Source organism: Calypte anna, chromosome 10, assembly GCF_003957555.1.
Source record: "Calypte anna isolate BGI_N300 chromosome 10, bCalAnn1_v1.p, whole genome shotgun sequence".
Lineage (NCBI taxonomy): Eukaryota > Metazoa > Chordata > Aves > Apodiformes > Trochilidae > Calypte > Calypte anna.
In genome coordinates, this window is record NC_044256.1 from 3,734,110 (window position 1) to 3,760,525 (window position 26,416).

The window sequence follows — 26,416 nt, forward strand, 5'->3', positions numbered from 1 at the left end:
GGGCTGCCCAGGGAAGTAGTGGATTCTCCATCCCTGGAGATATTTAAAAAGAGACTGGATGTGGCACTCAGTGCCATGGTCTAGCAACCGCAGCGGTGGTAAAAGGGTTGGAGTCAATGATCTCTGAGGTCCCTTCCAACCCAGCCAATTCTATGATTCTATGATTCTATGTTTTCTTGTTTTGAGTGTTCCTTCATCAGTGGAAAATCAGTTTATAGTAGTGATTTGATTAAATCAAGTGGCAAAAGGTGACAAAGCCTTGGATATGGCTTGTATGACCTTTCAGTTGCAAAGATGTAAATTTGTTCCCGTGAGACTGCTGGGGAAATCAAGATGGACACAGCAGTGTCCATCTGACTTTTGCCAAGCCCAAGGGTTGCAGATTAGCTCTATACTTGGAGGGTCTTCTCTGGAATCATCTGCTAATCTTGTGACCTAAACCAACCTGCCACCTCATCCAGACACTGGAACCAGCTTGGAAAACTGACGCATAGAGTGATGCAAGGAGACACTGAAAGCAGTTGCAAATGGAGGAGTTGATGTTCTCCAGAAAAATGTGATCTTCATCCATGGGGAGGTATTTTAGGACTTTTACTGTCTTAGGAAAATGATGTGAGATACCAGCTTGGAGAATGTCCATTTAAGGAGATAGATTTAGGTGTGCCCCACCCTCTTTGCTGGGAGGTTTCCATGGAGGTGGTCTCACCTAGCCATTAGAGACATGTTTTCTGAAGGGGCTGACACTTACTGCTCAACTGGAATGAGGCTTTGGGGGAAGTTGTCTTGGATTTATCTTAGTTCCTACGCTCCATCATTGCAGTCACTGTGTCATGTTCCAGTATCAGAGACACATCAGTAAAAGTTAGACTGTCAAATTCTGTGGGTTTACCTCCATAAATTAAGTTTTTCTCTTGCTTTTGACCAGCCAAGCCTGCTTAAGCTGCTGTAATTCTAGCCACAGGTGTGAGGTGACATAAGATTTCACCAGTGCCTTGCACAAGCAGTGTCTCTCTCCTCTGGTGTCTGACAGGGATGCTAATGAATCCTAATAATCAGAGTCTTACAGCCAGCAGAGGGGAGCTCCCTGCCCTGGTGTAGGGAATGTGAGGGACCATTCATCATGTTGCAGGAAACTGCTGCTTCAGTTCATTTCTCACCAAAATATCATCAAATTATTGGGCTGGGATCTTTTTTAGCCTAGGAAGATCACCCAAAGGTAAAGGAGTGCTTCTCATCTGGGAGGCCCCCCCTGCAGCGTGGAGCCTGGGGAGCTCCTAGCAGATGACCATGATGCTGGGAGTCACCTTTGCATTGCCTCTCCTGCCTTGGACTTCATACCCTCTGGAGAGGGAGGAAGGAGAGATCTACCAGTGGGATTTCAAATGTCCACCCTCTTGTCTTCTAGATCTTTCTCCCCTCACTGGCATGTAAGGATCTCCATGTCTTCAGAAGCATCCAGTCCCTGTTTTGATGTTTAGATGGCTTCTTGTCCTTGCCTGCTGCACGCTCAGCCTGACAGCAGCCAGCTGTTGCTCTCAAGGTCCCATCTAGCTGCCTTCTCCTTACTCCCTCCTTAGGCCTGACCACTAAAATTATGCACCACATGTGGTGTGGTGGCACATGGTCTGATTTTTGTGTCCAGAGGTCAATTTTTAACCAGAGGCATCTCTGAAAGATGTTTTTTAAGAAGTGTACATGATTGGATGGTCTTACTTAGCTTGACACATAGCAGGATCTCAGGACTGGGATGGATCCTTTAACTCTGCAGATGTTAGAAAAAAGAGAATACATATATCATCATCGAAGGCCTGTCACTCATGGTTATGGGAGAATCTAAATATGGGTTTGAACCAAGAACTGTAGAATCATGGTATGGGTTGGAAAGGACCTAAAAGGTCATCTTATTCTAACCCCACTCTGTAGGCAGGAACACCTTTCACCAAAACAGGTTGCTTCAAGCCATATCCAACCTGCCTTTGAACACTCACAGGGATGGGGCAGCCACAGCTTCTCTGGACAAGCTGGGCCAAGGTCTCAGCACCCTCACAGTGAAGAAGACTCTCTTGGCTGAGGGATATAGAAACTGGATGATAATGAGTCTTCAAGGAAGAAGGAGAACTCATTTTGGAGTCTTTTCAGAGGAGGTGCTACAGCAGGAAGGTCTGCCTCAGTAGGGGGGTGAGCCACACAGCCCCAGAGTTTGTCTTAGGCTTGTATGTTCTTCTGGTAAGGGTGTGTTGTGTACAGAGTTGTGGCAGCATCTTACCAAACACAAATCAGAAGCACTCTTGTTCTAATGCACTGTAATGCGCTGTCTCGTATCTCTGAGTGGAAACCTATGTTGAAGGAGTCTCTGGTTTTCCTTTCCTGGAGGAAATATTCCAGTTCTCTTACTCCTGTAACTTGTGCATCTCTGATGCTTCACATAGCTCTGCAAGGAGCATCAAACTGGAACTGCTTCCTCCATCCTCCTGCAGCTGAAGAGATCAAGTGGTTGATGTCTTTAATGAAGTGAAGTTTGGCAATTAGAAACATGTTCACTAACACGAGTCCCTATAGTCCATAAATCAGAAGTCACCTTAGGGCTTTTTAGACCTAACTCGGTGTTTGGGCTGGGGGAGAATGTTTGGTACTCTGGCTTCACTTTTGCACTCTTGGTCAGGTCCAACATATGTGTGATGTTCATGGACAATTCAGTTTTGTTAGGAGTAAACTTTACTTTCACCCTCACTTTATTGTGCTTGCTGTTGGAGACAAGACCTCTTCTGCCAACCACTGTGCAAATACTTCTGGTTACAATCTGGAATAAGTCACACAGAAGTTTTTCATTCGTGATCATCAAAATCATCACACATAAGAGAAACCAAAGCAGCCTTTAAAATAGGAGTAAGCTTTTCTCTCTGCTGGTCTGATCTATGTTCAACCAGGTGATGAGTATAAGACCTCAACTTTTCTAGGAGGATCTAGAAATCGAATGGCAATTGAGATCAGATCCTTAAGAATAACCTTTCTGGGGAAGGGTTTATTATGCTTGCTTTTTTGACAGGAGAAAAGAAAACAAAAGCACAGGTTTCTTTTGGCATCTGAGTAAATGTCACAAATATCCTCTCATTTCTCAGCTGCGGCACAGGGGTCCTGCTGCATGCCAGGGGATGTTGTCCCCTCCCTGGGGTTCTCCAGCAGCTGAAATGGAGATGTGTGACTCTGAAGATGAACTCAGCAGGCCGTGGCCATGACAGCGCTGTTTAATTCAGAGGCAGAATCTCCCATCCACCTTTAATGTTCCTTTGATAAAATGCCACAGTCTGTTCCAATTGCAGTGAAAACAGCAGAGCAGATGTTAACTCTGCTTTGCAGTCAGTTCTTCCAGTGTGAAAGCAATTCCAAGGTAGTCCAAACTCCTTGCAGTGGTTTCTCTGTCCACAGAAGAAGTTAATACGTGGACTGCTAATACTACACCTGTAGTTCAGAGACAAAGGAGCTGGCACCATGTATCTGCACTCAGCACTTTCCTGGAGCGGGAGCTCCATTTCACCTCCTCTTCACCTCTGTGATGGGTTTGAGTCTGGCCAAGGTTGTGCTGCTCCAGTGCTGCTCATCTGTGCTCAGGCAGCAAGCCTGGAAGGGCGATGCAGCACAGTAACCATCTCCTCATCACCAGCAGCCACAAGCAGGGTGAGTTCCTTGTCAGGGTGAATAAAGCATGGAGGGTACTCCAGGAAACACCATTGTGACTTGGAAAGCATCTTTCTGCCACTACTGTCCGTGCACAGCTCTGTGGCAGTACATCCTGACACATCCAGGCAGGTGGAAGTAATGAAAAAGGAATATGAAAGACCCAGCAGCATCTACACCTGTGTGGTTGGAGGAAAAAAATAAACAAAACCTGAAAATAAGTATCTCGAAGTGCTGCTTATTGTATCACCTCACCTGACATCTCAGTTGTCCAGGTTGTTGTGTAATTCCCATTGGCCGTTTCAACAACTTAGCTTCTCTGGTAGCAGAGACAAATCAAATGAGCCAGGCAGGCTCTGTTTGGAAGCTTGCTATGTATGGAGAAGTGAGGAAATGCATTGTTCCAGTTTTAAGGGTTGCATCTTAATCTGAATTGCCTCCCGACCTACCTTTTGTCTTCCAGTCTGCTGCTGTGTCCTGTAGGTGATTCAAAGCATGAAGAATGGCTGAAGTGCAGAGCATCTGCTCTGTTCTGCATCATCCTGTAATTGATTAGGAATAATGGCTGTTAGCTATGAAACCCATTTTCTCGGCACATTGAAATAAATCACCACTCAGAGGGGAGGGGAACAGCAACACGTGCTGTTACCTTCTTTGAAGGGCCTGTTTTTAAAACTGACTGCCCTGCAGTCCATTTCTTTCCTGTCTTCTGCCCTCCCCTTGCAGCGTTTTTCATTTGATAAGGAGTGCTGCCCCCTCCTGTCCGTTACTTCTTTAGGAATGGTGGAAATGCAGCAGGTTTGCCTTAAAAATAAGGTGTCTGGGAAACTTCTGGGATCAGGATGGAGTGATCGCACATGCATGGAGCTTTCAGCCAGGTGTGGATCAAAGATCTATAAGTAGAAACAGAGATCTGGGCTTGGTAGGTGAGATGTATCTGGATTCAGAGTGAGAAATCAAAGAGCAGTCAAGGTCTACCAGCCCAACAGTGCTTGTGGTCAAGGCAAGTGGGGTGATTGGAAGGACTGGTGTGAGATTACTGCTGCCTGGACTGCCACTCTGCTGGGCAAAAAGCTGACTTGATGATCCAGAGCTCCAGCCTGCCCTGTGCCAGAGATCCTCCCAGTATGAGGAGGTTTCTCATACCCAGTATGAGGAACCTCCCACTGGTTCCCAGTGCAGAACCACTTGGGAACTAGTGACTCCCTGCAGAAAGATCCTGGGGGATGACCAGCTAGGGCCTCTCACCTTAGATGTTCCCCAATTCTGATGACAGCATGCTGTGATGTCCACCACAACAGTGCATGGGTGGCACTGTGGACTGGCATGCTTTCGTGCAAGTTTTGGAGTTTATGAGTGCTTTGTGATGGTTCTGCAGTGTCATAAGCCTCTGTGCTGACAGGAAGATGGCCTTTCTGAAGAAGCATCTTCAGAGATGCTTAACAGATTCACCATGTGTGTAGGGCAGCCATGAACCCAGACAGCCATAAGTGGGAATTCTTATTCACCTATTTAAAAAAAAATATAAAAAAATAATAAATCAAAGTAAACAGTTTCTTTTTTTCAATTGGAAATTGAATTGTTTCCAACTGGAGTTATCTAATAAGTTAGGAACCCAAAGGAGAACTGCTCAGTGACCTACTTGAATTTCACCTGCAATACATTTAGTTTCCAAAGCAATATTAATAATGAGTGTCTGAATAAGGTGTCTTATCAGGGGGGAAACAACCCTCTGTCACTTTGGAGGTGGGATTGCTCTTTCCCCTCCCCCTTTTCACTCATACTTCCAGAACACAGTTATTCAAAAGCTGAAAAGCATTCCAGCTATTCCTAGTTGAGATTAATTGTTCCTTTTAGTCAGTGCTGATCTGCCTGCCCAAAAATCCCCCTCCATGAGGAATCTGGCATGTCTAAGACAACATATGGGTTGAGGGAGGAAGGTAGTAAGACACAGAGCAACAAGGGAAGGCTTTGGGCAAGGGAAGAGCTCATGGTTACTGGTTTAGTGTGTTTAAAATCAATACAAAAAGGCTGCTGCAGTTCCCCGTGGTATCTTTCCAAGACCTGTGTCCTGGTGGAAACATTTTCAGCCTTTGCGGTTTCTGTTGGGATAAAGTCAGGAAGCGCAGTGTGGTAGCCAGAGAAAGGAGGGGATGGCAAATTCCTCTGCCAACCTCATCTGAGGATGTGACCCAGCTCCTATCCTAACTTCTGCCTTGGTTTGCTCCATCTGTCGTTACATTTCTTGTAGAGGAACTGAAATCTGAGCCAGCATCCAGGCTCTGTAGGGTGATGGGGTAACAGCCTTGGTGCTTCCTTAGGTAGGAGGGTGTGGTGGATGGTCTGCTGGTGAGTAACTTTTGCCTCACTATTTTGCAGATATCTCGAATGGAGTATGTACATTCCAAGAACCTCATCTACCGAGATGTCAAGCCGGAAAACTTCCTTATTGGCCGTCAAGGCAATAAGAAAGAGCATGTCATTCACATCATAGACTTTGGACTGGCAAAGGAGTACATTGACCCAGAAACCAAAAAACACATACCTTACAGGGAACACAAGAGCCTGACTGGAACAGCAAGATACATGTCCATCAACACTCATCTTGGCAAAGGTCTGTGTGGTTGACGGGAGCTTGTGCTGCTGAGTCCTGTAGACCTATGATGGTAGCTTGACTTATGGCTCTCTCGTGTGCCCTTCGAGCTGTTTGTAAGGTGTCCAGAGCCATGATGCTGTTTACAGTTGTGAGGCTTTTTTCTTTCCCCCCTTTTGTGGAACTGAGGCAGCTGAAATGTTGGAAGCCTCATAATTATAGTTTTAATTAGGAGCTAAATAACTAGTAGCAACCTTGCACTGATAAAAGTCAAGTAGGTGGCTAGTAATTGCTGCACTAAATGATGAGTAAATAGATTTTCATAGGACAGCTGTGTAACGGTACCTTCCAGTTTAAGGTGTTGGATGTTCCCTGACCTCATAATTGGTTGGGGAAAATTAATATTTTTAACTAATTTTAAACCTGCCTTACATCTCCTCTCCTTATTGCCTTCTTTTGTACCAGAAGATTACACTTCTGCAGCTGAAAGGCAAAAAAAGCTAATTCAATGTTTATATTTACATAAACTCATAAGAGCAGGAGGATAATGGAATATCCTTTGAGTAGCCTCCCAGGTAGGAGATCAATGTGTCGCTGGCTTTCACATCTCCAGGAGAGCTTGCTCTCTTCTTTGGGGAGTAAGGAGGGAGGAGACCAACTTCTAAGTTTGGAAAACTTGGTGAAGAGTCATGAAGGGATGGAGGAATGAGGAGCCACAGTGGGAACACACTCGGGAACTGCTGGTGCAGATGGATATGGAAAGAAGATCCTGTTGTGTTTGGAGTACACCACATGCCTTCTTGAGAACCCTTTTCCCTGCAGGTTTTGAGTCTCCCGCTGCAGCTTCTGTGGGAGAAGTGATTCTGGGAGGAGGAGAAGGTTGGCTAATGGCCATGCAGGGGGATGTCTCTACCCAGACATTGTGGGGCCATCCCAAGTGTAGTCAGTCCCATTAAATTTCAGGATTGAGCACAATAAAGGAGTGTGATCACAACTTCTCTGAAAGTTGGCTGCACTCAACCATCTTCCCAAGAAGGTCATCTGCATTGTTGCACTAAGTTATCCAGGACATCCTCTTTTTTTCCCACTTGTTTTCAGCTGTGTCTGGGTAGCCTGCAGGAGCTGTCATCTCGATTGGCTCCTGCTGAGTCCTCATTCCTGGAATCTTATGTGTGTTAAACTTTCTGTTGCTTTTGATGGAGGGTCCTGCTGGGCAAAGCACTGCCTTTTTCTTCTCTTGCAGATGATGCAGTGTCAGGGACACAGCTCACATGCAGTTTGTCATGGCATGTGGACTGCATGACTAGATCTGCTCCAGATTGCAGCTTTGGAGCACGGTATCAGCTTGTAGGTGGAGGTTTGGAGGAGGGGAGGTTGCACAAGTTGCTCTGCGAGCCCAGTGAACCCATGTCTGCCCAGCACAGAAGTAGTCCTGTGCTGTTGCTCTCCACATTTGTTGTTCTGTCTTGTATCCTCCCTTGGGTGCTCTGATACATTTTGGTAGATTATTTTAAGGATGCTTTTTCCTTTGACTTGAGGCTCCTTTTTTTTTGCTTCTCAGTTATAACATCTGCATGGCAACAGCAGCAAGTCTTTCACAAGGAAAAGCAGTGCTAGGAGCTATTTTTGATTCACTCTGATGTGTTGAGCTGCAGAAGCAATTGGGAAAGGGCTGACACTGTGCAGCATGGTCGTTCCCTGCAACTGGTTGCATTGTCCCCTGCCTAATCCTTTGTAGTTCAGAGGAAGTAACACAACCCAGCACCACATTACAGTAGCACCATTGGTATTGGCTCTGCAGAGAGGAACTAAGGGCCTGCTTTATTCTTTTGTGATTAATATTTCCACCCCTCATCCGTCCTCCCTAAAGCTGGGCAGTATTTCTCGACATCTCCTGGGCTATCTCACGCCTCAGTCTGCCTACCTGATCTTTTCTTTATATAGTTTACAGGTTTTTTGTAATGGATTCCAGATATTTTTGCACAATGTCTGAGCCGCAGACAACAGGTGAACTTCCCTGTGATAACTCAGAAATATGCGTGGCTACTGATCCCAGATCCAGTTCTGCAGCTGCAGCAGTAATTTTTAATTTCTTCTGTCCTAGAGCAAAGTCGTCGAGACGACTTGGAAGCCCTTGGCCATATGTTTATGTATTTCCTCCGAGGCAGTCTGCCCTGGCAAGGATTGAAGGTAGGTTTGAGCTTTAGATTTTGCCCTTTAAAACTTTATCTGGTTGAATCTGGTGGGGAAACATTTGCGAAATCCAGTCAGAAGTTTTCTGTCCTCAAAGTCTAACAAAAACGCCTTAGCTTTACCTACAGGAGAGATTTTAAGACAGAAATGTATTACCTGTTACTTCAAGTTACCATTAGCTGAGTTGGAACAAGTCTGAGGAGAAGATTAAGCAGAGGCAGGTGAGCAGCTGGGACAGGGATGGCAATGGGAAGATCCCCGAGCTGTTGGTGCAGCTTGTGTGACTGGAACAGAGTGGTTGTTTATGAAATTCCAGTTACAGCACACAACCCCACAGCTGCATCTCTGGAATGTGTTTACAACGGGGGCAGTTTGATGGTTTTAGACGTGCAGATGGCCTTTGGCTTGAAAATTGGTTCTCTGGCAGAAATATTAAGCTTGGCAGCCTTTCTCCAGAGGCACTGGACACTCAGTGCTCAGAAGTTCATGAAATGTCATGTGCAATGTGGAGGGCTGAGAGCAATTGAGTTACAGCAGCTGCAGCTCACATCCATCAGCTGAATTAACAAGTAGAAAGTCATTTGCTGGCTCCAAAGCTGTTGGTAGCTGCATCTTCTCTGTCACTTTCCCCATGATTAAGCTACTGTATTCAACTTTGGAGTCGCAGTGAGTGAAGGGATCAAATTTGATCAAACCTGTGCTGGAAATGTAGGTGACAACTCATAAAAGTAAATAAAGAGTTTTTCAATCATGAAAGCGATGGTGAAAGAAATCAGAATCTCTATGCCTTCAAGTTCAAACCTCTCAAAGCGTGTTACTCCATCATGTATTTTGCTTCTGACTTAGTTGAACTCCTCTGCTTTAAATTAATCCTGAAAATTGTTCTAAAATAATTCCAGGTTTAGAAAAGATTCTACAAAATTTCCTCAGTTCAGTGCTGAACTTGATAAGAATTAGTTGGCTGCTCTTGTAGTCTTGCATTGGTTTTTTGCTCCAGAACAAACACAGGCTCTTCAGTCTGACCCAGAATACAGCTTCTTCACTCTTCTGGGCTTCCTCAGCTTACACTTTTGGTCTATTACTGTCAGTGCTAAAGTCTTGAGAGAACATCTTACAATGCTAATTATGCTTTTGGTAGCTGTAATTGGCATGTTTTGAAATGGAGGCAATAAAATCTGTTCATAGGATGCCAACTGGAGGAGAATTCTCTGCTTCAGGGGGGATTTAGCTGAGCAATCTGACTCAAAATTGTTTCATTTTCTTGATGACCAGATGTTTAATCAGTGCTGTCTAAGTGATAGGCATTTCGGCAGGGAAAGGACAGGCAGTATGGCAGCAGTGTGGGATTTGGGAGAAGTGTGACTGATGCAAACTGGGTATCCATGTGGTAGCAGTCAGTCAGACACAGTGAAACTCAAATTGCCATTGCAATTCATCTACTTTTACAGTTGTTTATGAAGATGTTGAGGTTGCCTAGGCCTGCTGTGCAATCATAGTATCTGCAGCTTTGTTTTTCTGTCCCATGCAAGCTTCCTCCATACAGCCCTCAGGACTGGGCTGGTAAGAAATTAGCCTTGTAAGACACTACCAGATCTCCTTCCTTCCAAGTAGTGAAGAAGTTTTGAAAGCATCCTTAGATACTCGTTGCCCACAGCACATAAAATGCGTAGTGAGAATAACAGTAGGTTAAGATGATTCCTACTGGCATAGTCTAAGATGCAGTTCAGTCACAAGTAACATCTTCTGGTACCACCCAGGATGAGTATTAAATACATTGTTTTTCTCCATACAGCATGTAATTTCTCACATGGTTGAACTCTTTCTCCACAACTCTTTTGTCTTTGTGCACTACAGGCTGACACCTTAAAAGAGAGGTATCAGAAGATTGGGGACACAAAGAGAAACACTCCAGTTGAAGTTCTCTGTGAGAACTTTCCAGGTAAAGCCCTGATGGAACCATTTCAGTGCCATTGGCCATACTTTGTTAAATATGATGGTCCTGACCTCCTCTGGCAGAAATTATCTGGCTGATGTGTATCCATTATGTTGTTCCTCAAGGTGGAAGGCAACTGGAGGTGTTGCTATAAATTAGTGAGGCCTGAGAGGTTGTGGCTGTTGGTTAGACTGAGCGTAACTCTTCTCATGAAGGAGTCTACACAATGCTCCAGTGCCATGTGTTCATGATTTGCTTCTTGGCTTACTTCTAAAAAAGGGCCTTGTTATTTTTCTTCTCTCAAGGGACTATGTTGCATCTACTGAGTTAATTCTCTTCCAACTGCAAGGTTTTACAGGTGTTGAAATGGTAGGTGGCCACCTTAGAAGATGGGATGATATGTCTGTCATTGAAGTCCACCTTCTGATGGCAGTTTTAAAGAGAGTTTTACTAATGAAGTGCACATAGCCAAGCTCAACACCTTTCTTACAGATAAGTCCACTTTTGAGCTAGGGGAACAGACTATGAAGTTAAAGCCCTCTCCAGGTACCTTGTAGTCTTCCCAGAGTGGTTTTGGTGTTTTTTGTCTGGGAAATGAGAATCTTGACATCAGGGAGAGCACCCAGGTCCCCATGATAAGCCCCATTCCTATAGGAGCAGCAGTGTTACTAGACTCTTTCCCAGCATAAGGAGCAGCAAGCCTGGAAGGGGATTGTTGTGCACTCAAGTCATGCTAATTTCCCAGATGTATTTGCATCCAAAATCCACCCAGTTCCAAGCAGAACATCTTCAGGTTGGCTCTTGTCATCTTTTTCCCTAATAGTCCTTCCTCAGAGCTCGGTCACACCTGCAGGTCAGGGCTGAAGGGAGATGAGAGAAATCATTTCTGTTTCTTGCCTACCTGACACCAGTTAGTCCTCCACCTTTCAGAGAGGAAGAGGGGATCATCTATCTTCTGCTCTTCTTTTTCCCTTTTAGCTCCACATGACATGTATGCTGCTAGCCACAGAGTGAGGTGTCAACAAGCAAAGCTGGTCTCATTTTTGTTAGCTCAAGGATGGTGTACCACGCATCCTGCTGTGCACAGACTCACACTTGTACTGAGCTCTGCTCAAATGTCCTGCCTTGTCTTGGGCATCAGCAAGGGGAGGGCTGGAACGGGGCAGGATGTGACTTGCCAGGGCTCAGTTCTCCGTGCATGCAAAGTCCATCCCAGATGCAGGAAAGCAGTTGGTTTAACCCCAGTCACTGTTCTGCATGCACCAGGTAAATTAACATAGCATCTTCCCCTTGGAACTGGGGTTTTGGATATTCAAAACTAGGACTGATGTAGTGACGTTGGGCAGCACAGTGCACTGGCCAGCCAGGCCCTAATTTTTGCTGGAGCTCAAGGGTGCCATGGGGTGCCCACCAGCATCTCCTGCTTTCCTTCCCCAGATGAAGTCATCATGACTATTTTAAATGTCTGTGTGAGCAGACAAACACACCAGCATCCTGTTGGCAGATTCAGTGAGTTGTCATTTATTGTACCGTGTGTTTTAGTGTATTTTTTAAATACAAATGAATGGAATGAAAACTGTGGAGCTCAGGTTCGAGGTGGAGCTACAGCTCTCTGGACCAGAGGTGGGACTTCTATCTTTGCTTGGTAAATGTTTGAATTGATTTGCCTAGTGGAATATTGCTGAAACCTGCTGCTTCTACAGGACAAGCCAGAGGTAGCGCCAGCAGCCCAAACAATTCTCTCACACTATGATGCTCAATGCTAAAACACAGGCCTTGGTTTATAACAACTCATTCAGAAGATTCAGAACAAAATCAAACTATTATTAGACTTTGTGCAGGACAGGAGGGCACTGGAAAACTGAGTGAGGTTCATCCAGCAATACAAGACTGTTAGGTAGGTCACTGAGAGTAAAGACTTGTTGGATATACTCAGCTTCTGTCAGTCTGCATGGCTCAGCTGAACGTGGTGGGCCTGGACACCTCCCCTCACTTGGGTGAGCCCTCAGCCCAACTTCAAGCACCAACTTTGAGCCCAGTGCCATGAGAAAGCCTTGCTGAAGTTAATGGCAAGGGGTATTATTTGCAGTGTGTTTCTGTGTCTGCTCTGATGCTTGTACATGATGGAGCTTGTGTGAGTAGAACTGACCCTGCTGCTTTTTTCTCCTTTTCCAACAGAGGAGATGGCCACGTACCTCCGGTACGTCCGGCGATTGGACTTCTTTGAGAGACCCGACTATGATTATTTACGAACCATCTTCACAGAGCTGTTTGAAAAGAAAGGGTACACCTTTGACTACGCCTATGACTGGGTTGGCAGGCCAATCGTAAGTTGTCCTTGCTAAATGCCTTCCAGGTGCTACTTCCCCACCACCTGCCTCTTTCTTCCTGACAATCCCAGTTAATGCTGGTGAGCTCAGGATCCAATCTTTCACTGCTGCTCTCTGGCTAACATGGGCTCAACATAGTGAGATGTCCTGGTATTGCACTCGGGTTTCTTGCAGTGCTTTGAAGTTCCCCCATGGAGCAGAAGGTCCCTTCCCACCCCTTTGCCCTTGCTATGGTGGGGCATTCAAGGCTGCTCTGGTAATGAATATGGCTAGACTTAATTTCTTCAAGTCTAGCGTGGGATTTGAGATCAATATCTAAAGACATCCATCCTAAAGTTGGAGACCATACTTGCTACCTCAGCACTGAATAGTAGAAGACCTCCATAATGGTCAAGTTCTCATTGAGACGTATAGGAGATCTAGCTTCTTGCTAATGGCCAGTCATCATATGCCAGTGATGGGAAAGGTATCTGTCACTGGAGCCAGGTCAAATGCCTGCAGTGCTGAACTGGGTACTGTTGCCCAAGATTTACCACCCCAACTACATTTGTCATTAGGAGTTTATTGTACCTGAAACAGTTTGTAAGAAAACATTCCCTTTGTGAATCATGATATTTCTTCTCATTTTTTGTTTAATTACAAAAGCATTTGATGGAAAGCCCATTGTAAGATGAGTGTGCCATTGCTGACAACTGCAGTGGTTGCTATGGAGATACTGATGTTGTGAGCAGGGATTATGACTCTGGTGAGAACAGAGCAGATGAAGCTTTAATTTTAACATGTCCTGTTTCTGTGCAAGTGTGTTTTTTAAAAGTGGTGCTATGATAAGAGAAGAAACACAAGTCTGTATATGTCCAGCTGTAATAATCCTGTATGAGATACATGATGTGGGATCTGATACAGGTACCTAGTTGTAACTTTTAAACTAAATTTTATACAAGATGTTTGGTGCTGGTGTCCAGCATCTGTCACATGTCCATTAAAATCCAAAGGGGTTTTGTAGCCTTGGCTGTAATTGTCCTTGTTTTTCAGTACTTTTGGTCAGTGTTTTGATGTTTTCCTGCTTCCACCCAATGGGAGCCAGCCTGGCAAGTAAGATTTGTGCAGGTCTGTGTTGAGAGAGGGAGCTGCATCTTCAGCGTTGGCTTCATCCTAATGAGTGCCTTGTTTTACAGCCTACTCCAGTGGGATCTGTTCACGTGGATTCTGGGACATCCGCAGTAACGAGAGATAGCCACATCCACAGGGATCGACCATCTCAGCAGGCCCTACGCAATCAGGTGTGTTGCTCACATCTACTTCAGCAGCACCACGTTGTTCAGCACCTGTTGTATCAGCACTGGTGTGTCCAGCAGGACCAGGGCAGGGACCATCCCCTTGTGCTTGGCACTGGTGAGGCTGCATTTGGAATCCTGGGTTCAGTTTTGGGCCCCTCACAACAAGAAGGATGTTGAGGAGCTGGAGCATGTCCAGAGAAGGGCAGTGGACCTGGGGAAAGGTTTAGAGCACAAATCTTTTGAGGAGCAACTGAGGGAACTGGGAACTGTTCATCCTGGAGAAGAGAGAGCTGAGGGAAGACCTCCTCTCTCTCTGCAGCCCCCTGAAAGGAGGTTGCAGTGAGGGAGGAATAGGTTTTTTCTCCCAAATAACGAGTGATAGGCCTCAAGTTGTGCCAGGAGAGGTTTGGATTGGATACTGGGGACAATTTTCTTCATGTCCAGGCTGCCCAGAGCAGTGGTGGAGTTACCATTCCTGGAGAGGTTTAAAAGCTGTGTAAATGTGTTGCTGAGGGACATAGTTTAGTGGCCTTGTCAGTGCTGGGTTAACAATTGGACTGATGATCGTAAAGATCTTTTCCAACCAAAATGATTCTGTGATTGTATGATTTCCTCTGAATTCCTCTGGAACCAGAGAAGCCATATGCCATTAGAGGTGGCTGGGGCTGATTCTTGCCTTGGTCATGGCAAGCACAATTCCTGTTTAATTTAGAGATTGTTATTTAAGCAGAATTTTGTCAAAGCACCAGGTTGCTGAAATACTGGTTTGGCTACTGGGATTCCTCAGGATCACGAACCAAGCAGAGTACAATTTGGGATAGGTCATTTTCCTGTAGTTTGAGGGTGAGCTGTTCAACACATCTCTCCAGCCTGGTCAGACCATCTGACCTACCTGGCAAAGAACATTCTTTTGGGTGCTTTTACTCATAGTGCTCGAACCATGGAGCCCTCTTGCCCCAGGTGCCCTCTTGCCATGGGCTGTGCAGTTGTGATGAGGATGTGTATGTCCCCTGTACACTCACTCACTCTGTCCTTCCCAGGATGTCCAGTTCATGATTTGGATGTTGCAGAGCATAACGGGCTGCTAGAGTAGGGTCACTCAGAGCAGCTGGGCATCATGGTCCAGATGAACTGCCTTTTTTTTATTTGAATTTCCCCAGTTTTTTTCTTTTCTAGTTGTAATATTTTGTTGGTGTTGAGAGTATGGATTTTCTGTATTAACAGAACTGCTCAGAAGTTCAGTAGATCTCCAACTACCGGCTGCTAGCTAGAGCTGTTCCTGCTCTGACTTGCCAGTGAGTGGTTCTGGGCTCGCTCTTCTCCTCCAGCCACCATGTGCTGTTCCAGCTCCTTGTCTGCTGGCTCTGCTCCCACTCAGCTGGCACCAGCTGCTTTTGTGGGTGCAGAATCAAGTGTGAGATGTAATAACCTGTCTGGGCTGAGCTTTCCTTGTTCCCTGCATCTGGACTCTCAATGGTAGAGCAGCTAACATAGACTGAGACACATCTCAAGCCATCAACTACGATCAGGTTGAATACCCCTGGTCAGAAGTCTTGCTTGTAGGCAATGGGGTTGTTTGGAGCCCGTGTGCAGCGCTGCATTTATGCATGCTCATTAGCATGGACCAGTCTGTGAGTACTAGTGAAATAATCTGCTTTAATACATTGCCTAATTAATGCATTAACCCCCTTTTTATGGGTGGCAGTCTCCAGTTGTTCTCGTTGACAGCAGGACTCTCTGTATGTCTGAGCAATCTCATTTCTGTTGACAGACAATGATGCCTGGCTTCATTTTGAAGCATGTTAGTTCACAAATTATAGTACAGACCCCAAAGAAATCTGTTCTAGTCCCAAAATATTGTGCCGACAGCCTTCAATCCTTCTTCTGAGTCTCACAAATAGTCTCGATGCTGTGTTACAGAGCAGCTTTTGTTATTTTTTTCACCTAAACATTACTTAGGATACTGAATTATGTGGTGTTCTCCATACGCAGGAAAATCAGTTTCTTCTCGCCAAAGTGTAGACAGCTCTCTTCCAAGGGATATTCCTTTTAAGTATTAAACAAACTATTTTCACAAAAGGAAAAAGTAGGAAAAATAGCCAACTAGAGGAGTGAATCAGATGCCTGGGTTTTGGTCAGTGACTACCATGTTCTCCAGATTTAATTGCCTTATTTTTGTTCCTGGTAGTGACAACTGCAGATTCTCTTTTCTAATATTTGGTTCATAGTAAAGACATTGATAAGAGAGTGATCATCTTTTTGTAGCTTTTCCTCTTAAAGTGAAAATACCTCTTATCAAAGAGGGGGGAGCTCTGCCTCCTCTGTCTTGAGGTGCCAGTCGCTTGTGTCGTAATAGCTGGTAGGATGATGATAAGTGTTAGCAGGAACTTGATGTTCTCAGATTTCATGGGCATCACCTCCTCAATGTCACCGCTTGGGCTGTGTATTAGTGGCTCAGCTCAAGCCTACTTCAAAACCAGTTGATCTGGTACTCTGCTGTAGAGCTGAAAGAGAAAAATCTGGCTCTTGTGTCTTCTAAAGCCTGTCCTAGAAACTCGGCAGAAGGATGCTTCTCCTAATGTTGGTGTAGTGTGGTACTACACCATCACCTGGGCTATACAAGTCACCTGATGGTTTTGAATCTGTCTTCTACTAGCTTTTAAAATCTGCATTTAAATTCTCCAGTTGTTCATGATCTTGTGAGTTGCAGACATTAAAAAATTGTTAAAAGGGAAGTGCTTCTTCTTTGAATGTCACCAAGTACAAAAAGTGTAAGCAGCATCTCAGGCCAGAAGAAAGAACATGTTATAGGATTTAACAGGACATACCTGAACAAGACCACCTCTAGGAAAACAGCACCTATGAACTAGATTTAGTTACTGCTTGGAAGAGGAGCAGCAGTGTGGGTCACTCCTGCAGGGATTCAGGGAGACTTGGGGTTTTTTATTCTGCTTCTTTTTGCATGTGCTCCTGCTCTAGTGTAGTTCATTCAAAGATGTCTCGAATCTTTCTCTGCTTTTAGTTTTTTCTTTTTTTGCAGTGGCACTGAGCCCTTTGGTTTCCCTCTTGTTCTGACCAGGACTCAGGCTCATCTTCTGTGGCTGCAGGGAGTAACACAAAAAGTAGTGCTGGGCAAAGTCAGGGCCTGGGCACCAGTCTTCTGTTGGCTTCTTCAGCTTCACTGATGGTGACCTGGTATTTATTCACTTGAACTTCTTGTGCCCTGACCAAGTCCATGATGTCTTTGTTCAATACCCCTCCTGCCAGGTTCCTGTGCCCTGGGAGGGTCACTGCTCCTCTGTCCTCTCTTCTTTCAGAATTTCTACTTCAGCTTTCAAATGTGTGCTTAAATTTTTTATAGGGCATCCAGGGAGATATCTTGTAAATGTGTCACTTAAGGCTTAACTATGTCCTGGGCTGTTGGCCTAATGCCAGCTCAGCTCTGTCTGTTTGTTCTATGCTGCCAGGTCTTAGAAGTGTTCCTCCAGCTGGTTGGCACAGTTTAGGTGCACTGAGGTCCCCCTGGGTCTTAGGGGAATGCTGGATGAGTTGTCATCAAAGCTGGGCGACCAGTAGCAAGCTTCCCATGCGAGTGCAAAGTTTCATTCTGCTAACGAAACAAATGAAATTCTAATAATTTAATTGCCTGAAGTTTGCATCTGATGGGGATACAGAAGAAATTGTTAGCAAAAGTTTCTTATCTACTTTTCTGCAGAAAACCAAAAAGCCACCAACCCTCTCTCCAGTCAAGCAGGTGCGGTGGATGTTTCCTTCTGCACTGTACAGGTGAATCAATGTGTGGAACTGCCTTTTGGTGAATAAAGTGTGGCTCTGTTTTATGTTGCAAATTTGAGTTCAAAAACATGTATTTTAAGGAGGCAGAGCTTGTGTAGCGAATCTTACCACCCTGCCAAGTGCTCTGGAGTGTGTGACCTGAGAGATGTAGTTGAAGATACTGTCAGTGTGTTTCTTTTGGTGCTGAAACCCCTGGACATGAAGCCATTTAAAGAGATAACCTCCTGAGTAGATCTGAGCTTTCTGTTTGTTTAGCAGCTAGAGGATAAATCCATTCCTGCACTTGGTGAAGAGAAACTTTAGCCCAGCTAGAAGTTTAAATGCCTTGCTTTTTGCAAAGGAACTAACTCACTAACAAACACCCTTTTGTTTCTTCCCCTCGCTCACCTTTTGCCCTCTCTTTCGTTTCTCTCCTGCTTCTGAACCTGTGAGCAGGTGTCATCAGATCGCCGAGGAGAGTGGGAGATCCAGCCGAGCCGGCAGACAAATACCTCGTACTTGACATCTCATTTGGCCGCAGATCGGCACGGGGGATCAGTACAGGTATCTCTTCCTTCTGAAGTGTACAGCCTTGATGACAGATTTTGTATTAAAACCCCTGAATTCTCCCCAAATTGCAGTAACGTCATGGTCTGGAGAGCAGCTCTGCAAGCCAGTTTGATCCTGGCCTGTAAGTGACACTGAAGGTTTTGTGGGACTCGAGCCATGATGGCCAACAGTGTTCAGTGAAAGTTTTCCTCTGAGAGTCTTTTTGAACTCATATTTGTCCAACTGAACACAGAAAGGAGTGCATACTAGTTGGTCTGGTCTGTAAAGCACCCCTCTAGCCCCTCCTTGGGGATGCTCTTAGGTCATAAGAGGCAGCTGAAAAAAGGTTTGTTGCATAGAAACCCTATACATGTTAGGAAAATAGTTGAACTGTTTGACTGCCTGTTGCTCTACTGTCAGAGCAAGATGGCTGGATATGCTGGAAAGAAGATGCAAGAGTCATTCAAGCAAACAAGAACTGCCTAACATTGCTGGTGAGGTGAACTCTTTGGCAGAGGTTTGCTTGTGAGAGCTGGCTCTGGTGTCAGACACACTTTGAAAACTGGGTCTGGTGAAACAGAGGCTGGTGCCTGGAGTGGGACAGAACTGAAGAGACAGGAAGTGCAGGGTGCCCCCAAGTGAAATGCAGATTAAGTGGAAATTTTTACTTATTACTGATACTTGGTTGAATTCAATGTTTTGGGGTTTTTTGCTTTATTAGCCACATTCATTGTTTCATTTGACGTTATTTTACTTAGCAGCAGAGGAACTGAAAGATAAGGAAGAAATACTGTATGTTTAGTCTGGATCTTGGTCATGAGCAGACAGTGAACTGGAGAAATGTCCAAGGCCAGGTTGGATGGGGCTTGGAGCAACCTGGTTTAGTGGAAGTTGTCCCTGTCCATGGCAGGGGGGTTGGACTAGATAAACTGCAAAGGTCCTTTCCAACCCAGACCATTCTGATATTCTGTGAATTCATCACTCAGTAAGTATGGAGTAGGTGATTTTATTCATACTTTATTTATGTTAGGGGAATAGTTTCCTTGCAAAAGCCAGCAGGAGCTGTGTCTCCTCAGAAACATTGCTCTGCCAGAGTAGCTGCAACAGTCAGGCAGTCGTAGTCTGACTGTGCCTGGGAGGGTTGCCTACCTGAGCAGTTTATGAGCCTGCATGTGCCACCATAAGCATTACAGTTCTGTTTATCTGTATCTGAGAGCTTGAAGTCTTCTGCTGTGTATGGCTGCTGGTCTGCAGATGCTTACATTGCATCTCAATGGATACCTCAGCTCATGCTGAACCCTTGGCGGGTTGGTAGCTTTGAGTGGCTATTCCCTTTAAGGCAGAGTTTGAATTTGCCACATCAAAAATTCAGGCATGTGAAGAAAAAAAAAAAGAGAGAGGAGAAAAGGCAGAGCATTTTATAAAATTAAAGTTAGGAAACGGCTGAAGAAAGTGTGGGAATAGCACAGTGAAGTGCTAGTGTTTTGCAAAGTTGTGTGGGATTTGGCTCTGAGCACGCTGATCTAGTTGAAGATGTCCCTGCAGGGTGGTTGGATTAGATGACCTCCAAAGGTCCCTTCCAACGCTAATTATTGCATGGTTCTATGATAAACATCTGGAGAACCTGGGTGAGCCCAAAGTGTGATGAGTCTGGGAAGGAGTTTATGAAGAGAACCCAAGGGGCTGTCACTTGAAGAGAGCTCTGAAAACCATATGAGCTGGGTCCTTATCTGTCCTGGCAGAGACTGGCAACAGGAATTCATGCACAGAAACAACAGGCGTTGGTAGGACTTAGGCAGTCAGGGTGAGCATGGATAGAGGCACTGGACTTTGGTCTCATACAGGTTTCTTTGGAAATCGTTTTGGCAATGATGAATAACCCAGAAAATATGTGCTCTCCTGGCAAATACAGACCTGGTCTCCAAACTAGGTGCGTAATCCAGTGGCATCCAAGAAATCCCGCAGTCTGCTAAGAAGGTGAAAAGAGGCAGGAGCAAACAGAATTATTGCACAGATTTCCCATTCCCACAGCAACCTTATCCAGATGAGGGGGGACACCACATGTTCAGTGTGTGACAAGGTGTTTCTTTGTGTTCCAGGTGGTCAGCTCAACCAACGGGGAGCTGAACGTTGATGACCCGACGGGGGCACACTCCAACGCACCCATAACAGCACAGGCGGAGGTGGAGGTGGTGGAGGAAGCTAAGTACGTTTGCTTTACAAACAGGCTTTCCACTGGTGGGGTCATTAATCCTCCTTCTGGGAAACAAGTTGGGATGTTTCCCCATGCTGAAGCACTCAGTGCTCATGTCCTGTGTCCTTCTCCTTGCATATTGCTGCTTTTGTGCATGGTGCCTTCAGTGCTTCTGCTGCTGCTGCTTCTTTTTTTACACTTGTCGTGGCTGGAGAACATAACTCTGAACTCAGAGCATGTATTCCTAGATAGAGACTAGCACAAATACCAGAATAACGGGAATTGATTTCAGGCATCCTGGTGAGTGTCCTGGATAGTAGGAGAATGTGATGTACTTTCATGCTGAGAGTGTAGGAGTAGTTTTAGCACAGCTTGGTAAAGAGATTGTTGCTCTGAAAGTTAACACTTTATTTCTGGCTGCAAGAAGTAGGTGCCAGGTATCCAGAACAGTCCTAGTCCTGCAGGGATGGGATGGTTCTCTCTGAATTCTCCAGGTCCAATCCAGTGGAAGCTGAGAGAGAAACCAGAAGTAGTCATTTTGCTTGTGGGGAAGAGTGTGCTTCCTCTGAGTCGACCTCTATTGCTTGCGGTCAAGAGTGAGAACTGATATACAAAGCTGCTGCTTTGACCATTTGGCCTCCTTTGCACATCTGACACCCATCATGTCACCTTTTGCATGATCCTTAACATGGGACCTTCTCACTGTCTCTGAACTAGACCACGTCCTAGTGGGTCACACTGTGATCCTGACAGTCCCCATGCCAAGGGTGAATAGGCCCCAGGGCTGCCTTTGTTCTGGTTGGTACTGTGACGTTGGGTATAATTTGACTGGATGACAGTGGTGTCTCTTGTCCCACGTTGTTTGTCTCCATCTTTGTGGGAAGCTCTGTTAGGAAGGGTGAGAAGGAGAACTGGCAGGCGTGGGAAAGGTCCGTAGGGATGCGTCAGGCTGAAGCCAGTGCCAGTTGTCCTGGAGATCTGCTGCCTGTTCCTCTGTCCCTCTGGAAGCACTTTGGTGTGGTCTTGCTCACTGGCAGCTGGCCTGGGCATGATCCTGGCAGCAACAAGACACACCTCCTCCCAGCTCAAGGAGCAAGCCTTGGTTTTGGTGGAGGCTCCTCATCAAGTACAGCAAGATGGGGGAAATCTTGAGGTGCAACTTGCAGAGTTGGCGATATTTCTCCTAGATGTGTGCAGTGTAGCACCCCTGGTTTGGTGTCACAGGCTCTGTTTTGGTCAGACTGAAGTGGATCCCCCCTGGGGCACGCAGCTTGGGGTTGCTTCTGAGAAGGATAGGGAAGACTGCCACCCTCAAGAGTCCTCAACCCAATGCAAGAAAGAGTCAGCTGTTAAGATGGGACGACATTTAGCACCTTTTCAGCGAGGCCTGGCCCCATCCCTGGGTGCAGGGGACATGTCAAGACAGGTGAACAGGAGCATGCAAGAGCCATGCTGCCCTGTCTCACATGTCTTTGAGCCATGTGGAACTGTTCTTTCTCTCCAGCCCTTATTTTTGTGGTCCCAAACTGATTTTGGAGGTGCTGAGCACAGTCTGCTTTGCACTGAGGTTCAGGGTCTCCTGTCATTCCCAAGTGTAGTCTGCTTCATTCCTCCTGCCACCGGAAGGGCTGGCTTCATCTTTCCTTGCATCTGTGATCATAAGTCCCCTCATATATGCAGAGGGCAAAGGATTTTTGGTTTCTGCTCTGCAGTAAGGTGGGCCAGAAAAAGCTGGGAGGAGCTGGAGCTGGGGCTCCTTGTGTCAAGATGAGATACAATAGCAGAAAGGTCTTTCCCTGGCAATCCTGACAGGCAGAGGAGCTGTGCAAATGCTTTGGGGTATGGTGGAGGTGAGCTCAGGCTCCCAGCCCTGAAGGGCAAGTCCCAGACACAGGTCCCTTTTGCCACTGGAGCTGCAGCGTACAAGAGCAGCTTCCTCTGCTGATCACCCTGACCCCCTTCAGATCCCAGTTCCCTCATGGGGCCAGCACCTTCAAAGAAAATGGGGTGTTTGTCCAAGGCTTCTATCCCCTGGAAAACGAGGTGGTTCTGAGGGGCTCCACATCAAGGGCAGAGGTGGTTTGAGGGCTGGGGGCGGGTGGCGGGCAGGCATGGTGTGTGTCTGCAAGTCTGCACTGCATGTTTGCATGGCTGCAGTGACGCTTTCATCCCACCTCTGTGAACTAATTGCTCTTTCTTCCTTTCTGTGTTTTTTTCTCTACACTCTCTGTAGCTGCCTGAAAATGCTCAACTTGTGGTGAGTCCCTCTCTCCAGTCCACATGCAAGGGGGAGCGGACCAGACTAGGCTGGGGTTGGCAAAATCAAACTGACCAAACCCTAAAAAAAAACCACAAAGTCAAAGCCAACCCAGAGCTGTTTTGATTTTAGGACTGTGCTGAGGACCACTTGCAATCCTGGGGAGGGTGTGGGCTATGTCTGAGTGGCCACATTAGGCCAAGCAATTCGGCTGAAATGATGGGTGCAAAGGATGGATTTTAATCCTTTTTTCTTTGACTTTCCATCTCCCCCAAACTGTTATGTCCATGAGCAGATGATGTCTAATGGAGCTGGGCAGAGTCGGGACCAGGCTTTCAGAGCGTCTTGCAGGGATTCCTCAAGCAGATGGTTTCCTAGGGAAGCACTGGGTATCGAGGGGAGGGGGACAGTCACTTCCTCAGGGAGTTTCATTTGAAGAAGCATGGGCCATGGCTTGCAGCATCAGAGAAGATGGAAAGATGTGGCTATGGAGTCCTTGTTAGTGACAGAGCCCATGCTTGGAGGGGCTGGTGGGGGGGGATGGCTCCTTTCCAAAAATCAGAAGCTAACCCTAGCCCTAACCCTAACCAGTCAAGGGTACATTTGAACCAGCTTCTGCAGGAAAGAAGTGTCAGAGTGGCTGGGATTAGTGTTAGTCCAAGCTCAGCTCAGGCTTACCATTGGGCACAGAGTGGCTGGAGAACAGCCAGACAGAGAGGGACCCTGGAGTTTGGATTGACAGGAAGCTGAACATGAGCCAGCAGCGTGCCCAGGTAGCCAAGAAGGCCAGTGGCATCCTGGCCTGTATCAGGAACAGCGTGGCCAGCAGGTCCAAGGAAGTGATTCTGCCCCTGTACTCAGCCCTGGTGAGGCCACACCTTGAGTACTGTGTCCAGCTCTGGGCCCCTCAGTTTAGGAAGGATATCGAGGTCCTGGAGCAGGTCCAAAGGAGGGCAACCAGGCTGGTGAAGGGACTTAAGCACATATCCTATGAAGAGAGGCTGAGGGAGCTGGGGCTGTTCAGCCTGGAAAAGAGGAGGCCCCGAGGAGACCTCATCACTCTCTACAACTACCTGAAAGGAGGTTGGAGCCAAGTGGGGGTTGGTCTCTTTTCCCAGGCAACTCTCAGCAAGACAAGAGGGCACAGTCTTAAGTTGTGCCAGTGGAAGTTTAGGTTGGATATTAGAAAGAATTTCTTTACCAAGAAGGTGGTCAGGCATTGGAATGGGCTGCCCAGGGAAGTAGTGGATTCTCCATCCCTGGAGATATTTCAAAAGAGACTGGATGTGGCACTCAGTGCCATAGTCTAGTACCTGCAGCGGTAGTGGATCAAGGGTTGGACTTGATGATCTCTGAGATCCCTTCCAACCCAGTCGATTCTATGATTTTATGCAGCTGTAGTGTCCCAGTCTCAAGGTGAGCTGTGGAGATGTTCCCTGTCTCTCCTGTCCCTCTGGGAATCCACATACCCAGTAAGCAAAGAACCAAGCAGTGAGCTGGTTGAGGAATTTGTAGATCCCAAGGAGGGCTGATAGGTGGGAATCCCTACAGAGCAAAGTGATAAAGCCCATGTGCAGGGAGGAATGTCCCTGTTGGGTGGGAGACTGACCACCTCTGCCCTGCTCTCCATAGGCATTGCCTCCAATACCTCTGGCATCTCTGGCTTCTCTGTATGTCGTAGTCTGGGGCTGTTCTCTTGGGCATTGTCTGCATGCAGAGAGATCACATTCTGTAATTGTCAGCCTGCCTTATTTTATTTTGGTGTTTTGCCTCTGCCTGTCTGAGCTGCCAGGACTTCCTTTCCTGAACCCTTTCCCAGACCTCTGAGTAACAGGCTAAAAAGATGGTCACAAGGAAAAACAGCCAGAAGTCAGTCAGCTCCCTTCATTTGGTGCCCAAGGAAATGAGTGCTGCTCAGCCCTCTTCTTCCCTTACCCACCGCATGTGAGGTCATCACTCCTGCCTTTTCCATTCTCTTTCCCTGTAACTTCCCTTCCTTACTCACCATTCCCCATCGCTTCATAAAGGAAGGTGGCTGCTGTGGGAGAGAAATACTGGGATAGGGAGGAGAGGAGAGGAGAGGAGAGGAGAGGAGAGGAGAGGAGAGGAGAGGAGAGGAGAGGAGAGGAGAGGAGAGGAGAGGAGAGGAGAGGAGAGGAGAGGAGAGGAGAGGAGAGGAGAGGAGAGGAGAGGAGAGGAGAGGAGAGGAGAGGAGAGGAGAGGAGAGGAGAGGAGAGGAGAGAGTAGAGTGTGGAAAAAGGCCTAGGACAATAAAATGCAAGACCAGCCCTGGGGTATGGGGGTGAGAGTGCTAGCCATGGGCAGGGGCTCAGGTCAGCACGTCAGACCACACGCTGCAAACATCAGACTGGGTGGTTCAGGATGGAGTCATCACAGGTGGCTCCAGACCCATGCTTCTGCAACGACAAGTGCTTTGTTCTTTCTCTTGGATTACCCCTAAACCGAGCCTGTTTAGGAATGTAAAGACAAGTCGTGAATGTTGAAGTTCCCATGGCCATTACTGCGTGCAGGCCAGAGGAACATATGGCAGGAGATGGCCCTCCTCTTGCTGTGGCTGTTTGAGCTCTGCATCTTGTAGGGCATTTTGGTCTCCCCAGCAGATATCTGTGCTGGCAGGCTTGGCTCAGGGTTTGGAGAGGTGGTCACCCATCGCTTTCACACCCCGAAGTAAAGCTTGTACATCTGGGGCCAAACATCTTCTTGGGTCCAATTGAGAACACATCTGTTCCTCCAGCTCTGAGAAGTTAGAAGGGTAATACTGACCTTTCAGAGCCACAAAGAACCCAACAAAAAGTAATTCGGAGATCTCACAATGGTTTTGAATGTATTTTTATGTCTGGCTGTTGGCAAAAGGTGCTTGTAGGAAAAAAAGGTCTTTGCATACTTGTCATTGTTTAATGCTGGGCTGGCAATTAGCCAAATGACCTGCTCTCTATTAATCCCCCTCCCCTCCCTGATAAAGAAAGGAGAGAGAATAAGGGAGAGAGACTCATAGGCTGGAAACTAAACTATACAGGTTTAATGAAACAGTAATGATAAAAAGGAAAAATTATTTAATATATGCAAATATACAGAAGAACAATACCACATTCCTCCCGCTTCCTCCCAGGGCTGCAGGGCAGCCTGAAGGTCCAGGCTGGAGTCCTGGAGTCAGGATCAGTAGGGAGCTGGAGGCAGGAACACACAGATTCAGGCTGGAATGGATCTGGAGCACAAGCATAAGAGTGGACAGAATCCTCCCAGGATGGTGAAACAAACAGGGACAGACAAAGGTGAAAGGCCAAAGGGAAGAAGAGGGCAGGAGGGGTTTGACCCTTGTGATCCCTCAAATTTATATTGAGTATGATGCATATGGGATGGAATACTCTGGTCAATTATGGTCATTTGTCTTGTCCACTCCTCCCTAGAGGAGGGTCACAGATGTGACCTCTACTCCTTTTCTCTTTCTGGAGCCCAAGATGTTCCTCAGAACTGAGCAGTGGCATTGTTTCTGCAGACCATTCTCTAGCAGTAACTATAAACATCAAGTGTTATCAATCTTAGAAGCAAACACTGACTTTTAATTTCAGCAAGTACAGCTGCTTGCAAAAGACTTAGCTGAAAGCAAAATTACAAGACAG

At 46.4% G+C, this 26,416-nt stretch overlaps 1 protein-coding gene across 2 annotated transcripts in view; it reads left to right on the plus strand.

The window, feature by feature from the left end:
- Positions 1-26,416, plus strand: part of CSNK1G1 (casein kinase 1 gamma 1) — a 111,289-nt gene that overhangs the window by 83,099 nt on the left and 1,774 nt on the right. The window contains exons 7-14 of one of the 2 annotated variants that reach the window (XM_030457106.1): positions 6,055-6,289; positions 8,373-8,458; positions 10,316-10,400; positions 12,573-12,721; positions 13,900-14,004; positions 18,232-18,339; positions 20,424-20,530; positions 22,752-22,775. In XM_030457106.1, coding sequence (XP_030312966.1) covers positions 6,055-6,289; positions 8,373-8,458; positions 10,316-10,400; positions 12,573-12,721; positions 13,900-14,004; positions 18,232-18,339; positions 20,424-20,530; positions 22,752-22,775 — 899 coding nt within the window. The remainder of the gene's footprint in view (positions 1-6,054; positions 6,290-8,372; positions 8,459-10,315; positions 10,401-12,572; positions 12,722-13,899; positions 14,005-18,231; positions 18,340-20,423; positions 20,531-22,751; positions 22,776-26,416) is intronic. The other variant, XM_030457107.1, reaches the window with a different exon arrangement.